General features: G+C 60.0%; 1 protein-coding gene across 3 annotated transcripts; it reads right to left on the bottom strand.

The window, feature by feature from the left end:
* Positions 1-3340: 3340 nt before the first annotated feature.
* CCDC97 (coiled-coil domain containing 97) lies at positions 3341-15716 on the bottom strand. 3 transcript variants are annotated; one of them, XM_036094873.2, is made up of 5 exons: positions 13348-15716; positions 9054-9509; positions 7057-7335; positions 6525-6654; positions 3341-5556 (listed from the first exon to the last, which is right to left on the bottom strand). In XM_036094873.2, the coding sequence occupies exons 1-5, from the start codon at positions 13391-13393 to the stop codon at positions 5436-5438; spliced, it is 1032 nt and encodes a 343-aa protein (XP_035950766.1). In that variant the 5' UTR covers positions 13394-15716; the 3' UTR covers positions 3341-5435. The 3 variants fall into 3 exon arrangements, with proteins under 3 accessions (XP_035950766.1, XP_035950765.1, XP_077919909.1); XM_036094872.2 differs by lacking the exon at positions 13348-15716 and adding an exon at positions 12733-13341; XM_078063783.1 differs by lacking the exon at positions 13348-15716 and adding an exon at positions 9732-9917.
* Positions 15717-15892: the final 176 nt, after the last annotated feature.

Raw genomic sequence — 15892 nt, 5'->3', positions numbered from 1 at the left:
CGCTCTCCTGCCCTTCCCAGGGCGGGGCCCTGACCTGCTCCTGGCCCAGGGATGGCCCTAGGGTGGGGGTCACTGTGTAGGGACATGCTGCCATTTTCACCAGCCTCCTGTGTGCACACACTTGCAAGCACACGGTGACACAGACCGTCGTCACTGTAGCCCCGTGAAAATGCGGCACAGCTACACACACATTCACACTCACAACAGAGGTTCGAATGTGGACCGTGTCCCACAGTCTCACAGACACGTGCACCTTTCAGAGCCACAGTGGCTACACAGAAGCTTGTGACAAGGGGCGGCGGCCACAGCCCACGTGCGCCCAGCGCAGCCTCGGAGCTTCACCGGGACACGGCAGGACACGGTCACACAAACACGACCCCCGCACACCAGATACGGATTTCGAGAGGGTGCCACACGCAGACACACACCGCCCAGCCGCAGAGCCCCATCAGGAAGTGAAACAGAGACTCCTGCTGGGACCCGTCAACAGTTACACAAACGTCCTCCGCGGGGTCCCCGCTCACGAACAGGCACAACCGGATGCATCCCAGTCCCACCCAGACACACGCCACACACGGAGACACACGGCGCGGTGGCGCAGACTGCAGGCCGGTGGTGGCCACTCAGCCTGACATCCCTCGGCCCCACACGCTGAGGCCTGGGGAGTCCCACGAGGCCGCGCAGACAGCAGCTGGCCCCGGCATACCCAGACGCGCTGTCACACCCCGGGTCCCAGACGGAGCAGTCCCACACACCCAGACACACCCCCAGGGTCGCGGCCCTCGCACGCCCAGCCCGTGCCCGGGCCCGAGGACAAGTCCTGGCCGCACAGGGCCGCACACCCCGCGGTGGCCCGAGCCCTCGCCACGCCCTCGTGACACACCCCGCCCACCTGCCCGCCCGGCTGAGCTGGCGCGGAGGCCGCCCAGGAAGGGAAACTTGCGGGCTCAGCACCTTCCTGGACTGCCTGCGGGCTGCCCCTGCCCTGCTACGCGGCACCCCCGACCCCGCGGGGGGGTGGGGGGGTGGGCAGGCCCCGTGGGGACAAGGGAGTCCTGGCCCCTGGCCCAGCGCCCAAGCGCGGGGGCAGGACCCGGGGTTCGGGGAGTCCCGCTCCCCTCCCCCGCTCCTGCGGGCAGCCCCGGGAGGGGAGGGAAGTCGTGGGGGGAGCCTGGGTTCCGGCTGGAGCCCCAGCTTCCCGTCCGGCCCCCACGGGGCAGGAAGCGGGGCCGGGGAGGCCAGCTCAGGCCTTCCTGCCCCCTCCCCCAGACAGGCCTGGGAGCTGGGTCAGCTGGAAGGAGTGGGGCGAGCAAGGGAGGGGGCGGGGGGGGGGGGGGAATGAGAAAGCCCCTCCCCCCCAACCTCGTGATTGGTGTCTTTTGGGTTTCTAATGTAAATTTGAACATGTTCAGAACCCCTGTGTGTGTGTGTGTGTGTGTGTGTGTGTGTGTGTGTCTACAAGCTTTGTGCTGTGGATTTTGTGTGTGCAGCATGGGGGTTTCTAACACACCAGCGGGCGCCGGCTGGCCCTGCTGAGTGTGGACAGCTTCTGTCCAAGTGTGCGTCCCCAGCACGTGTCCCCTCCGTGTGTCTGTGCTGCGTGTGGGTCCGAGTTTTGTGTTTCTGTCTAGAAGCCGGTGTCCTCTCTGGGCTCTGTGACATGACACCGTGTCTCAGCAAGTCTGTGTGTAGGAGTGGGGTCCCATCCCTGGGGCGCGCCGTGTGTCTGCATTTTTTCTCAACATCTTTGCTCTTGCTCTCTGGGTGTAAATCTGTGCGTTCTTCGGTAAGTGTGACTCGAAGTGCGGATGTTTTCTGTGCCTGTCTGGGTGTCTGTGAGGGAGGCGTGTTTCCGGGAGCTGCTGTGCTCTGTGTTTGCTAGCTGAGCTGTGTTTTCAGTGCGGGTGTGTGTGTGGGGGGGGGCAGTGCCCGGTGTTCGTGCGTCTGTGGGCGGCTTGTTTCTGGGGGAGGTCTGTGATCCGTGTGTGCCTCGCTGCTATTCTGAGCACGTTGTGTCTGTGGGGTGTGTCTCCAACACGCTTGCTGTCATCCTCCTCGTGTGTTTGTGTGTGTGTCCACGCCGAGACTGGCGTCCTCCGCTCCATGCGCAGATGGTGTTTGCGTTTTGTCTCCCCGCATGTGGGCTGGTGACTCTGGCGTGTGAGCTGTGGTGTGGGTCTCTCTGTTTGCACCACGTGATCTTCTTCGAGGTGTTTTGAGTTTTCGGTGGGGTGGCCGTGTGTCCTGCAGGTCTGCATTCTGTGCTGGTGTTTCCAGGGCAGGAGGGGCATGGTGTGTCCCCAGGGAAGCCGCCGGCATCCCGAGCGACACGCCCAGAGGCCTCTGTGCTGAGTGGAGGCTGCATCTGCGGTGTGTCCCCTCGCCGGCTGGTGCCACGCTGGCCCGGGGCTGGCCGTGGCGGGCGGGCAGGGCAGGGGCTGTGGTGGGCACTGGACCCGCGCCCAGACCTCGGTATAAATATCCCAGCTGCCGGGCGGCTGTGTTTACTCGGCCCCAGCCCGGGGGGCGGGGCAGGGGGGGGAGGAGGGCGGTGGCGGCAGCAGCCCAGCAGGTCCTGGGGGCGGGGGTGACCAGGCCACAGCAAATACACTTCCTTCTGGCCAGACAGGCTACGGCCGCACTGCCCCTTCCCTCCCCCTTTCTGGATGGGGGTGTGGCGGTGACCCCTCATCCTGGGCTCCCAGGGGCCACCAGCAACCCTCTGCACGTCCTCACTGGGGTTCCCAGGGTCTGGGAGACAGAGAAGAGGGGCCAGCCGACAGGCGTGAGGGGGCAGGCCGGGGACCGCAGGGAGAGGGAGACGTGGGGGCGGAGACTCCGGGAGGAAGGCACAGGAATGGTCTCGGAGGCTCAGGGACCGGTGTGGGGGGATGAGCGGGAGGGAAGCGAGAGGGGTGGCAGAGCTCCTGGGCAGGACTGGCGGGGCAAGAGTGGAGGTGGGAAGTGATGGGAGCTTCGGGCGGCCAGAGGCAAAGCAGAGTAGGGGGAGAGGGAGAGGCGCAGCGGGGCAGCGGTGGGAGGACCAGGATGAGAGGGCAGGACACGCAGGGGGGTCAGACGGGGGTGCGGGCGGCAGCCGGCAGGAGGACAGACGGGAGACGGGGTGGGGGCCGGATGCCCACGGAGGGGCTCTCCCTCCCTGACTCAGCCTCTCCGTCCGCCCTGACCCAGGGCTAGGGGCGGAGGGCCAGGCGCCCCCCGGGGCACCTCCGGGTCGCAGCGGCGGGGGCTGTGCCGGGGGCGTGTCTCCCGCAGTCCCTCTTGACTGGCCCCACCTCTGTCTCCGCCATCTGACTAACCCTAATTCTGACTCAGCTGCTGTTGTCTCTCATCACTTTATTATGTAACAAGTCTGCGTCCGGCAAAGTATATCACAAACAACATTAACGATCCAATGACAGGCTGGCCAGAACCGTGCACATCACGCAGGGCTGCTCCCCGTGCTAGAAAAGCTCCCTGGGCCTGCGGGCGGGCGCGCACACGTACCCGAGGGGCAAACCCCCGGCAGCCTCGGGCTCTCCGAGGGCGCGTCGCGCCAGCCGGCCCACCCTGGGCTTCCGCGGGAGCCGGGGCGGCAGTGCGGACCGTCCGTGCGGCGCAGGAGGGCCGCGGGGCTTCCTGTCCAGGTGCCGACCTCGGCGCCCGTGTGCAGGACGCCCCCCCCCCTCCCCGCCCAAGCTTAGCTGCTGGTATCGCCCTCCACAGCCACCTCTTCCTTGCTCTTCTTGAGCAAATCCGTGCATCCGACCACTCCGGGTGGCCCTGACCTGACACGCAACCTAGGAGGATGGTCCCCAGGACCTGTGAGGGTCTAGACCTGGTTTTTCTTCACTGGCCGTGCAGCCTCGACCAACTAACACCTCCCTTCTGGCCTCCCCTGACTCACCTATGGAATGGAGGCGAGTCCCTAGTTCACAGGGTTGTCAGGAGGATTCAGTGTGGCGTCAGGTCCGGCAGAGGATAGAACTGCTAACTGGGAGCTTCCGTATTTAAGTCTCTCCGTGTGAATGTCCCTTGGCCTCTAGGCCAGCTCTCACTTTGTGTGTCTGGCTCTAGTCCTGCTTGACCCAAAGGGCAGAGCTGAGGCCCAGGGGTGAAGAGCTGTGGCCCCGGGACGCCTCAGGGTCTCCCCCTTACTCTGGGCCGTGTGCCTGAGGAGGTGGTTTTGAGGGTCCTGCAGGCTTGGCTATGGTGGGGTGCCATCATTCTGGCTCCCAGGAGCGAAGGGTCCCCAGGCCCCATCTCTTTGCCCCGTGGCCCTCCCCGCAAGCAGCTGACCCCTTCTCCATGTGCATGTCTACTGGGGGAGCAGGAGCTGGGTGTGGGGGCATGGGAAGGCGGGACGCCTGGGTTCCCACAGGCCAGTGGCTGAGTCACCGGGAGGCCATCTGGCTCGCATTAGCCGGGGGCAGCAGGGGGCTCTGCGGGGCGGGCCCTGGGGCCAGCTGGGGGCAGGGATGCTGGGGCAGGCTGTGTGTGGGATGACTCAGGACCCATGATAACAGCCTGTGCGTATTTGGGGAGTGTAAACAGGAGAGGGAGAAGGAGGCGGAGGAAGTGAAGGAAGGGAACATTGTGGCCAGGGAAAGAGAGGGGCCGGTGGGGCTGAGAGGGGAGAGCCCCCCTCCCGGTGCCCCCTCCCACCACACCCAAGCTGGCAGGCCCGTGGCCCCAGTGCTGCCCCTGCACCCCCCTCCCAAGTCTGGGTCCTGAGGGAGAGGTGACAGCTGGTAGCCCGCCCAGCGAGGCCGCCTTCCTCAGCAGTCAGGGCTCTGCTGCCCACAGTGGCTGGGCCAGGGGGTGGGGGGGAAACGACACAGAAACGAGAGAGAGAGAGAGAGAGAGAGAGAGAGAGAAAGGCTGAGAGGCAGACGGAGGGCCAGAGGTAGCGTGGGGGCCGAGAGATGGGAGCGTACAGCGGGAAGAGCCAGAGGCCCAGAGCGAGGCTGAGGGAGATGGGACCGAAACAGAGGCAGGGAGGTGTGAGCCGCATCGGCACAGAGGTGGGAAACAGGCAGAGGCCGGGGGCAAAGCCCGGGGTTCACCCGGACCCTACAAAGGACACTGATACCGTCCTGGCTGGCTCCGGCTACGAAGGGCCTCGGTCAAGGGGACGACCTTCAGCCGGGGCCCTATCGTGGGGACAGAGGCCTGGACGCAGGGAAGGGGACAGAGAGAAAGGCAGAGAGGAAAGACAGTGAGGTGCTGAAAGAGGGAGGGGGACGCAGAAAGCAAGAGACACAAAGGCAGGGAGAAAAAGCGAGTGAGCCAGAGAGACCACGAGAGACAGAGGTGGAGTGGGGGGGCGGAGGGGAAGGTAGGGAACCCCGCACAAAGAGGGGGCAGGGATGGCACCAGAGCCAGCGAGGCTGTCCCCTAGACGGAGTCACGGGCGGGGCGGGCAGCCGCGGCCATCAGTCCCCATCCAGCTCTGGGCTGGGCGCGTCCTCGGGCTCCTCCTCGTCGAAGTACCTCTCCTCCTCATCCCGCGCCACAATGTCCAGGTTGTCAAAGTCGGGGTTGTCGTCCACGGTGCTGCAGGGAGAGGGGGCTGTCAGGGGCTGGCTCTGTGGGCCCGGCTGCTTCTCACTCTTCAGAGGAGCTGGGATCCCCAGAGTCAAAGGCCACATGCTGGCAGCTGTAAATGGAAGCTGCCCCCCTGCAGGGGGTGAGGCTAGGAGTCTCTCAGGGCTTCAAACAAAAGGAAACATTTTCCAAAGCAGAGATTTTACATAAAAACTTCTGGTTTCTCTCAAAAAGCTGGAAGATGTGGGGACAGGAGGACCCCCATTCCCCAGAGAGTGGTTCTGAACCAGGACGATTCTGCCCCTCAGGGGACATGGGGGAATAACTGGAGCCATTCTGGTTGTCACAACTGGGGGGCTCCTACTGGCCCCCAATGACTGGTGAGGGTCGGCCTGTTCGTGTGTTGCCGGGGCTGGGTCTGAAGCCGGGCCCTCGGCTGGCACACCCACCAGGCAAGACTGCCTCAGTTGTCAAAACCTTTTATCTCTGACTCCGATACTTCACATTTCGGTGTCCTTTTCCCTGATGGCAAAATCCTTTCCAAAGCAGTGGTTGTGTGTCTCGCCCTGGGGTTACGGTGGGGACAGCAAGCAGACTGCAGGGCGGCCACCACAGGCCCCTCCATGCTAGGCATTAACCCTGCCAGTGGCTACTTCCTGAAGCACGAGGAGGTCTGGGGGCCTGAGGAAGAAGCTGGCTTGCCTGGGGGACACCTGGGGGGCTTGGGGCAGTGGCATTATCCTACCAGGCCACCACCAATCACTCGAATGCAAATATTTCAGTGTTTTGTCAAATTTGAGCCGTCAGCCCTGCTCAGTCCCTTCTTCAGGTGAGGGGACTGACGCTCAGAGATGCACAAAGCTAGTCCAAGGACGCCCACTGATCTCTGGTTCATCTGAGACCCTTATGCCATCTGAGCCGGGCCGAGGGCCGTGGGGTGCCGGGCTGGGGGGGGGGGGAGGGGGAGCCTGAGTCACCTGTAGTCAAAGTCCCCGTCCTTGCCGTCCAGGAAGCGCTGGTGCATCCGGCTGGTGAACTCTTCCCGCAGGATCAGCCTCTCTTCTGAGTCGGGGACCCAGGCCTCCGAGTCTTTGCTGGGGCTCTGGTCTGTAGGGGCAGACACCCACAGCGGGGAGGATGTGAGCGGCGCACTCGGGGAAGGGCTGCCCTGGTGGCACTGGGAACACAGTGGTGACCAAGACAGCCCCTGTCCTGCCCTCCCCGGCCACACGCCAAACACACAATGACAATACAGTGCTCTGGAGGCTGGAGAACAGGATCAGGACCTGCTACCTGGAGGCTGGCGAAGGGAAGGCATCTTTGGCAGAGGGAACAGCGTGGGCAACGGCCTGGAGGGGAGCGACTGCTGGGTGCCTTTGAGGAGTGGGGGACAGAGATGCTGGAAGGACTGGGAAGAGCCTGGGCACTCAGGGCAGGCAGGGGAGGGACGCGAGGTCTGCTCTTGCAGTTCGGGGGCCCAGCCTGGAGCCCCCTGGAACTGGCCCTCACCTTCCTCATCGCTGTCCTCCTCATCTTCCTCCTCCTCCAGGCAGGCCTCCTCCTCCTCCTGCTGCTGGAGCAGCCGCTGCTGCAGCTCCCGCTCCTGGTAGGACTGGAGCAGCAGATCAGAGAGCGGGCAGGCGGGGCTGCCGAGGGCGCCGGGCTTGGGCGGCTGGTGGGCCGGGGCGCGGGCACTGAGCTCCTCCTGGGTTAGGTACTGCCCGATGTACTGCTCGTACAGCAGCGGGGCCCGGAACCGCATCTGCTCGTCGCTGAAGTACTCGCCGCCTGCACGGAGACACGGCGCGCCCGGGGTCAGGGGCCTGGGCGCGGGGCCAGCCTGTCTGCGCACACGCGGGCCCACGACCGCGCCTGTAGGAAGCCAAGCGCGCACACAGGCCAGCGTGCGCGTGCGCACTCAGACGGGCGGGGGAGCACGCAGCCGCCTGAGGGCCCGTGGCCGCGAGGACGCATGCGTCTGAGCGTGGGCGCGTCCGCGGCCCCGTGGCTGCACGTGTACTCCTGTGTGCGCACGCCGGCCCTGGCCAGCCTGGGCCCCGAGGCGCTGGTGGTCTGGGGCCCCTGCCCGTCGCTGTGCCTGGTCACACAGGTGTGCACACCCTCCTGCGTGCGTGTCTGCGAGTGTCTGCGAGGCAGCGTGCAGCAGGCCGCAGGCAAGGGTCCTGCACACAGGAGCCAGGATGCAGATCGCGTGTGGCTGTCTGCGCCCACAGCTGGCCGTGCCAGATGTGGGTACCCCTGGTGTTCTTCCAGACCGCAGATCTCACCTCTCCCCAGAGTGCTCTCCTCTGCAGCCATCCCTCGGGTGGGCTTGGCTTCCCCACCACCCCCAAACCCGGGACCTTCCTGTCTCCCCTGGCTGCCTGTTCCTGCAGGGGGCTCTGTCCCTCAGAAAACCCTTACACCTGCCCAGTCCCTCCCACCCACCGGTCCCAGCCCCGCCTTCAGAGCCCAGGGTGAGAATCTGCCCAGAATTCTGGCCTCTGCAGCACTGGGGTCTGTGACCGTCCCTGTCCTGCCCCCTCTCTTACCCATCTCTCTCCCTCTGGTGTTACCCACCATATTCTGTTTCCCTCCCTCTGTTTCCCTGGCTCTGTTTCTGCCGCTCTGCCTCCACCCACCTGTCCCTCCCGGGTTCCGTGTCTGTCACCTCAACCCCCATTCATTCATCCCTCCTCCCTCCCATCTCCTTCTTCCCGACCTGTCGCTGCGCCCCGCCCTCTCCATCTCCCTGGCTCTAGGGCCTGAGTCCTCACCCTAACCAGAATCTTCACTCGCTCTCTGCCTCGTTTGCTCTCCTCTATTTTTTTTTTTTTTTTAAGCTTTTATTTACTTATTTGACAGACAGAGACACAGCGAGAGAGGGAACACCAGCAGGGGGAGTGGGAGAGGGAGAAGCTGGCTTCCCATGGAGCAGGGAGCCCAATGTGGGGCTTGATCCCAGGACCCTGGGATCATGATCTGAGCCGAAGGCAGACGCTTAACGACCGAGCCACCCAGGCGCCCCTGCTCTCCTCTTTCAACTTTAGTTCTGGTGTCTCTGGTCACAGAGATGCTTGTAATTATGCTGCAGTCAAGAAGGTATCGTGCCTTCCAGACGCATGCCTTGTTTCAGAGGGCCTGTGTGTCCCCAGAGTCACAGACAGACTCCCCTGGGTTTCCTCAGCGCCTCTGTGCATGGTGTAAGAGAGTCTCGTTTTCCTGAGGGATAACCACTTATCACAGTGCTGGGTTCTGTGAAAATGGCACTTGTGTCATCTACTAAATTCTGACCCTTCTCACTGCCTGTCCCATTCTCTTCCCCTGGGTTCCCGTCTGTCTCTACCTATCTTGCCTCATCGCTTCACGTGTCTCTTTCAACCTCCCTGTGTCCCTGTCTCAAAACTGATCTCCAGGACCTGTGTCCGTGTCTCCGCTCTTGCATCCTTGTTTCTTACTTCCTCTGCCTCAGTCTCCCCGCCCGCCCAGCCCACCTGTCCTCACACCTTGGATGAGCTCACGCAGGGCAGCGTAGCGCCGGTTACGCAGGCGGGTGCGCAGCGTGCGGGGTCGGGCACTGCCCTGCCGGGCCACCTCAGCACAGTAGAAGTCTGCACGATGGTCGCCGCGCAAGTGGCCAAAGCAGGCCAGGTGCTCCTCGCGGAGGCCCGTGCGGAAGCGCTCCAGGAACACCAGCGGCTTCTCGTGGTACAGCTGGCCCAGGATGGCCACCTTCTCCCGCTCGGTGAGGTCGGGCTCGCCCTGCTGCTGGCTGCACACAGGCAGGCGGCTGGCGGCCACGGCGCGCAGCATGGCACTCACTGCTGTGTCCTCAGCCCCCAGGGCGTCATCATCTGGGGCCCTTGGCGCTCCTTCCGCGGCCTCCACCTTGTCCTGGGGTCTGGGTGGGACCGGTGTCCAGCTCAGCTCCCCCCAGTGCCCAGTACCGGGCTGCGTGCAGCCTGTGGGGGGAGGGGAGATGTGTTAGTCCTGGGATGGGAGTGCGGGGGGAGGTGGGGTGGGTGGAAAAGACTCATTTTACGTTTCCTGATCACCTACTATGTCCTGGGCACTGTTCTAGGTCCCAAAGATACCACAGGATGCACAAAGTTGACATTTTAGTAGGGGACATGGACCGTGAAAAACCTAATTACTGAAAACATATGATGTGTTAGCAAACATACAGTCTGTTGGGTGGTTCCAAGAGCTATGTAGAGGGGCGCCTGGGTGGCTCAGTCAGTTAAGCGGCTGCCTTCGGCTCAGGTCATGATCCCAGGGTCCTGGGATCGAGCCCCACATCGGGCTCCCTGCTCGGCGGGAAGCCTGCTTCTCTCTCTCCCACTCCCCCTGCTTGTGTTCCCTCTCTCGCTGTGTCTCTCTGTCAAATAAAAAAAAAAAAAAGAGCTATGTAGAAAAATGAAGAGGGAAGGAGGGGGGAGTGGGGTCAGTGGGGGAAGGCTGCAATTTAATTTAATATATTTATTTGAGATAGAAAGGGGAGGGGCAGATGGGGAGGGAGAGGGGGAGAAAGAATCTGAAGCAGACTCCGCGCTGAGCACAAGCCTGATGCGGGGCTCGATCACACCACCGCAAGATCATGACCTGAGCTGAAACCAAGAGTCGGATGTTTCACCATCTGAGCCACCCAGGCGCCCCAGGCTGCAATTTTAAATGCGACAGTCAGAGAAGACCTTGCCAAAAAAGTGACATTTCAGTAGAGACCTGAGGTGGTGAGGGACTGAGCCATGACATTTTGGGGGGAAGAGAGGCTATGGAAAGGGAACAGCCAGTGCAAAGGCCCTGAGGCAGGAGGGTGCTTGGTGCGTTTACTTGGTCCTTTACCACCTCATTCACTGACTGACACAATTCTTTGCCTTTTCACTTGCACACAAAATCACTAACACATCCACTAAATTGTTCACTCATTCCCTCTCTCTCTCTCCTACTCATTCACACATTCATCCAGCCACTCTTCAGCAACTCTAAATCTGTGTGAGGTCCCGAGCTGGGCCGTGCTGAGGATCCACGGGAGTGAGGCAGCCCAACATCTGCCCTCAGGAAACAGCCAGTGTGATGGGGGAGCCAGGACGGTCAAAGACAACACGGGCGCTGGTAACAGGCAAGCTGGGCGCCAGGCAAACCTTGTCGAGAGCTGTTTCTCAAAAGGTGTGGGAACTGGAGTGAGGCTGAGCGGCCAGGAAATAAGAGAAGACAAAGTACAGGCAACTCCTTTGGGCAGCTTGGCTGGGATGGGGAAGAGGGAGCGGGTGAGGGTTACAAGTGCAGTGGGTTTCAGGGAGGGTTTTAATCACTGAGACCAGAGAAGACTGAGCTGGACCAGGGCAAGGGGTGTGGGGGAGGGCACAGGAAGGGGTGGTAGTTAGAAAGATGCTCAGGAGGCTGAGTAGACAAGCCATGGGGCTGAAGGGCTGGGAGGGAAGGGATGCATCCAGTTCAGGTCCGGGGTTCAGGTCTGGGGACTAGTCAAACTGTCCTTGAGACAGTCACGGACAAGGAGCAGATTTGGGGGTGGGGGGAGATGCTGAGGCCAGTTTGGGACATGGAAGGTAGGACGGGCCCAGGGGACATCCAAGGGGCGCATCTAAGAGACTGCTGGTCCGTGGGGCTAGAGACTTCTCAGGAGAAAAGTGCAGGGCTGGGGACAGAGCTATGGAGCCAAGACAGGAACCAAAGCCGAAGGAAATGAGAGGTCATGGGGAGGGCAAGGGGAGTCTGAGGGACAAGAGAAGAGTGGGCTAGGAAAGAGCCCCGACTGGATAGGGAGAAGCCATGCCTATGAAGGAGGCCATGCAAGGCTACAAAATGGGCCGCTGAAAGACAGCCACGCTTTAATTCCTGGAGCCTGTGTTACTGTTGATGGCCAAAATGGGTGTCTGCAGATGTGATCAAGTTAAGGATCTTGGGACAGGGAGATTATCTTGGATTGTCCAGGTGGGTCATGATGAGTATCCATAAGAGAGAGTCCAAAGGGGACGGGACATACACAGAAGAGAAGGCCATGTGAAGACGGACAGAAGCAGAGATCGGAGTGATGTGGCCACAAGCCAAGGAACGCCAGGAGCCACCAGAAGCTGGAAGAGCCTCTGAGGGAGCCCCTCCTCGGTCCTGCTAACACCTTGATTTCAGCCTTGTGGTACCAATTTCAGACCTCTGGCCCTCAAAACAGAATACATTTCTCTTGTTTTAAGCCCCCCAGCTTGTCATCTGCTGCAGCAGCCATAGAAAACTGATCGAGGCTGAGCGGGAGGAGCCTGAGAGAGAGGAAGGGAAAGGGAAAGAGTGGTGTCACAGAAACCAAGGGGGGGCGCCTGGTGGCTCAGTAGGTCGAGGGTCCAACTCTTGGTTTCGGCTCAGGTCATGATCTCATGGGTCTTGAGATGGAGCTGAGTCGGGCTATGGGCTCCTTGCTCAATGGGGAGTCCGCTTGAAGATTCTCTCCCTCTGCCCCTCCCCCCACTCTCTCCTTCTTTCTTTCTTTCTAAAATAAATAAATCTTAAAAAGAAAACAAAAGAAAGCAAGGGACAACTTTCAAGAAGGACGGAGAGATCAATGGCATTGAACTCTCCGAGTCTAGTAAGAGAAAACCTGAATGGGGTGACTCCGTTTAACTACACCGGGGGTGGGGGGGGGGTGCGCGGAGAGGCCACTGGCAACCTTGATCAGAGCAGTTTCTGGAGGTAAAAGCCAGACTGCAAGTGGGTGGGAGGTGAAGAAACGGAGACAGGTGTGAATGACTCTTTGGAGAAGATACCTGGTATCGGAAGGCGCATGGAACCGAGAGATAGACGTTCTTTTTAGGTTAAAACACTTTTTTTAAAAAAGATTTTATTTATTTATTTGACAGAGATAGTGAGAGAGGGAACACAAGGAGGGGGAGTGGGAGAGGGAGAAGCAGGCTTCCCACTGAGCAGGGAGCCCGATGCAGTGTTCGATCCCAGGACCCTGGGATCATGACCTGAGCGGAAGGCAGACGCTTAACCGACTGAGCCACCCAGGCGCCCCAGGTTAAAACATTTTTTAATGGAAAATTTCCAACATGCACAAATGTCGAGAAGACGACCATATTCCCACCCCCACCCCATATCCCCACCATCCAGCTTCAACAGTGACCAATTCTTGGCCAGGGACATTTCCGCCAATCTCCCAACCACACCTCGACCCACCCGGGATGACTCTGAAGCAGCGGGATGAAATTTTAAGATGAGCAAAACGAAAGCGTTTTAGATACTGATGGGAAGGCATCGGGAGAAATAGAGACTGAAAATGCAAAGGAGAGTGATGGAGGGAGCACAGAAACGGAGTAAGGACCCGAGGAGGCAGATGGCACTGTGGACTTCGGAGAAAGGGGAATGAGAATGAAATGGGGGAACCGTGAATCTGGAGTAAGCAGAGTTTGCGTGGGACAGGAGGAAGGTCAGCCTGGGGCAAGGGGAGGGTCAGTGCGATGCAGGGGAGGTAACTGAGAGGCAGGGTGGACTGGGACACTGGGACTCAGCCGGGACAGGGGGCAAGTTTATGTTGACCCGAGTTAGCCCGGTAAGGAATCGGGTCAGCCTGGCCCGGAACTTGGGAGAGGTTAATTTCGGGGGAGGGGACGGGGTAAAGGACCGCAGCTCGCAACAAGAGAAGGATTAATCTCGACAAGGTGGCGAAGGGGACTGGCAGACCCGAGGGCAGGTGTCCCCCTATAAAGAGTCCTCCTGCGCGCCCATGGGGAATCATTTCCCAGTGACACCGCACCCTACCCTCCCGCCGCCTCCGCGCGGCCGGGACCTCACCTTCATCGGGTTCCCTGGCCGCCGCCGCGGTGGCCACGGCCTCCATCCTGATTCTCTACTAGTTTGCCGCCGCGGGAGGCTCTACACGCCGATCCCGGCCCCAGGCCCTCAGCGGCCACTTCCGGCTGAGCACACTCCGGGGGGACCCGGTGCTCCGCCAAGCCCGAAACAACAGTTCCGGGGTGAAGGCGGACCTTCCTATGCGCATGCGTGTCTCCCTCAGGTCCCGCCCCCCGCCGCGGGGAACGCAAGGAGCGCCCGAGTCAGAGGCTCTTCCACGCCCTGCCCCCCGCCCCCATCTGACCTGCTACTGAATTGCAGTATCAGGAGGGATCTGAACCATCGTTCAACCTGTTCACTGCTGGGACTCCAGAGCCTGGCGTGCTTACTTCTGGGATGGATGGTTGAATGGCCACCGCGCAGAGCCTCTTGAGGGTTTGTGCTCTGGTTTAGACTCCAATCCATCCCTTTCTCCCGTCACCACCTCGAAAAATACCTACTAAGCTTTGTTTCTTGCTTCTGTGATCAAAGCCAGTCCCTGGCTAGCATGAGATGGGTGGTGAGATCAGATAGAATTTCCTACTGTGTTCCAGGACCTGAAGAATTTGCAGATGTGAAAGGGGACAACCCTGGTCATGATCTGCTCTAGGTGATGGTAGTGACTCATTCAGGTGTGTTACCAACAAAGCAACAATCACAAGTGACCACCCTGAGTGGCCCGGGCTCTGATGGGGTTGTCCACCCCAGCCTAGAGGGTCAGGGAAGGTTTCCTTCTAGGAGGAGGAACACCCAAGCTGAGACCTAAAGGATGAGCAGGAATTAAAAAGGGAGGTTTCAGGCAGCAGGAAGGGCGAGGCAAAGACCCAGAGGGGAAGGCAGGCATGGATCTTTCTGGCTACTGCCAAGGACTTCAGTGTGGTCAGGGAATAAAAATGTTCTAACTTGGAAGGCCACGGTTGGGCTGCAGAGGATTTGAGAACCTCTTGAATATTTATGCAAAATTCCATGTACATGTATATTTTCCAAAGCAGAGTTGATGGCATTTGGATTGAGAGATTTGTGACTCCCCCAGAACCAACCACCAATCTTAAGTTCGAAGGGGGAGCACCAGAATATGAAGCCAGAGAGGTCACCAGGGGTCAGGCACACAGGGCCTCTCTAAGCCACACTAAGTAGCTTGAGTTCCTTTATCCTTCGGGTAGCAGGCAGGAGGAGGGAAAGCATGAGGGTGAGGGACTGGAGGTAAGGGAGATCTGTGAGGAGGCTGGTGCAATGATCCAGACACTGTGGACAGGAGCAGAGAAATAACTTCCCATTTGCATTGCCAGGATAAGGGACCTAGAGGCCCATTTGCCACAGCCGATGGGTGGGAACTACATTTAAGAGTTTACTCAAAGAGGCCAGCAGAGGGTGCTGTTGCCCAACACGTGGACCAGCAAGGAAGGGGACTTTCCAGAGAGATCTGAGGCCCTTCCCCTCCTGCTCTCCCTGAGCAGGCAGAGGGGGGCACTCTAGGGTCCCTTTTAGCCCAACTAGCCACCAATTTTGTCTCCATCTCACATTCAGATGCCTCATCCCTGACCTCAAAACTAGTCAGCCTTCCTCCTCCTTTTGCAGCCTATGTCCCATTCATAAGGCTCTGAGGTACTTCCTGTTAGGCAAGGGATGGGGCTCAACTGGCACTCCTGTGCCCCAGCATTGTCCCTCACAATATCACTGGGAACACCACATATCCAGAGGGGATAAAGAAATGACTCCAGTTGCCGGGAGAGGACACTAGGCTACATGGAGATGCAAACACGAAGTCTTCTACCCTGGCTACTTAAAAAATTGTTCCCTTCTCCAGGAAGACCTCCCCTTACCACACTCCTAACCCTCAGGCTTTCACAGCTGACCACTTGGTGCTGTCACCATCTGATGACAAGTCTGTGTTACCTCTGGACTGGGAGACCCGTGAGAGCCGGGCTCAGGACTGCCCTGACCGTGCTGTATCCCCAGCACTGTCCAGAGAGAGTGAGGCACAAGGCAAGCACCTAACACACAGTGCTGGATAAAGAAGTTCCTGGAATCCCCACTAGCCTGGATCCAGGACTGCAGGTAGGACACGTCCTAAGTCCAGCACCCAAAGCCAGGACCGAGGTGGATGGGCAGTCACACCCCATGAGGACCCCCAACAGTCCAGCCCTGGTCTCCATCCCATCAGCCCTACCTCACCCTCTGCCTAGGGACCTGCCATGCCTTCCAGTCACAAATTCCTGGAGAGAATTGGGGCTGTGAATGGACCAGAAAGAGGAGGGACCAGAGAACTACTTTAAAATGAAAGTGGATTTTAAACTGAGAGCCCCAGCACCAAAAACAGGGCCAGGCACATGAAACCCTCAGTAAGTGTTTAATGGATGAGTAAATAATGTCCCCTTTGAAAACATCCCACCCCAATTAAAGGCCAACTGCAGTAATACTTCAGGATTTCAACCCTGCTTCATTCCTGCTAGGAGGTGCCATGTCATTTATTGAAAGAAAACAAAACAAAGCAAACACATTTCTT

Source organism: Halichoerus grypus, chromosome 15 (assembly GCF_964656455.1).
Source record: "Halichoerus grypus chromosome 15, mHalGry1.hap1.1, whole genome shotgun sequence".
Taxonomy (NCBI): Eukaryota; Metazoa; Chordata; class Mammalia; order Carnivora; family Phocidae; genus Halichoerus; species Halichoerus grypus.
This window is presented reverse-complemented; position numbering and strand designations above follow the sequence as displayed.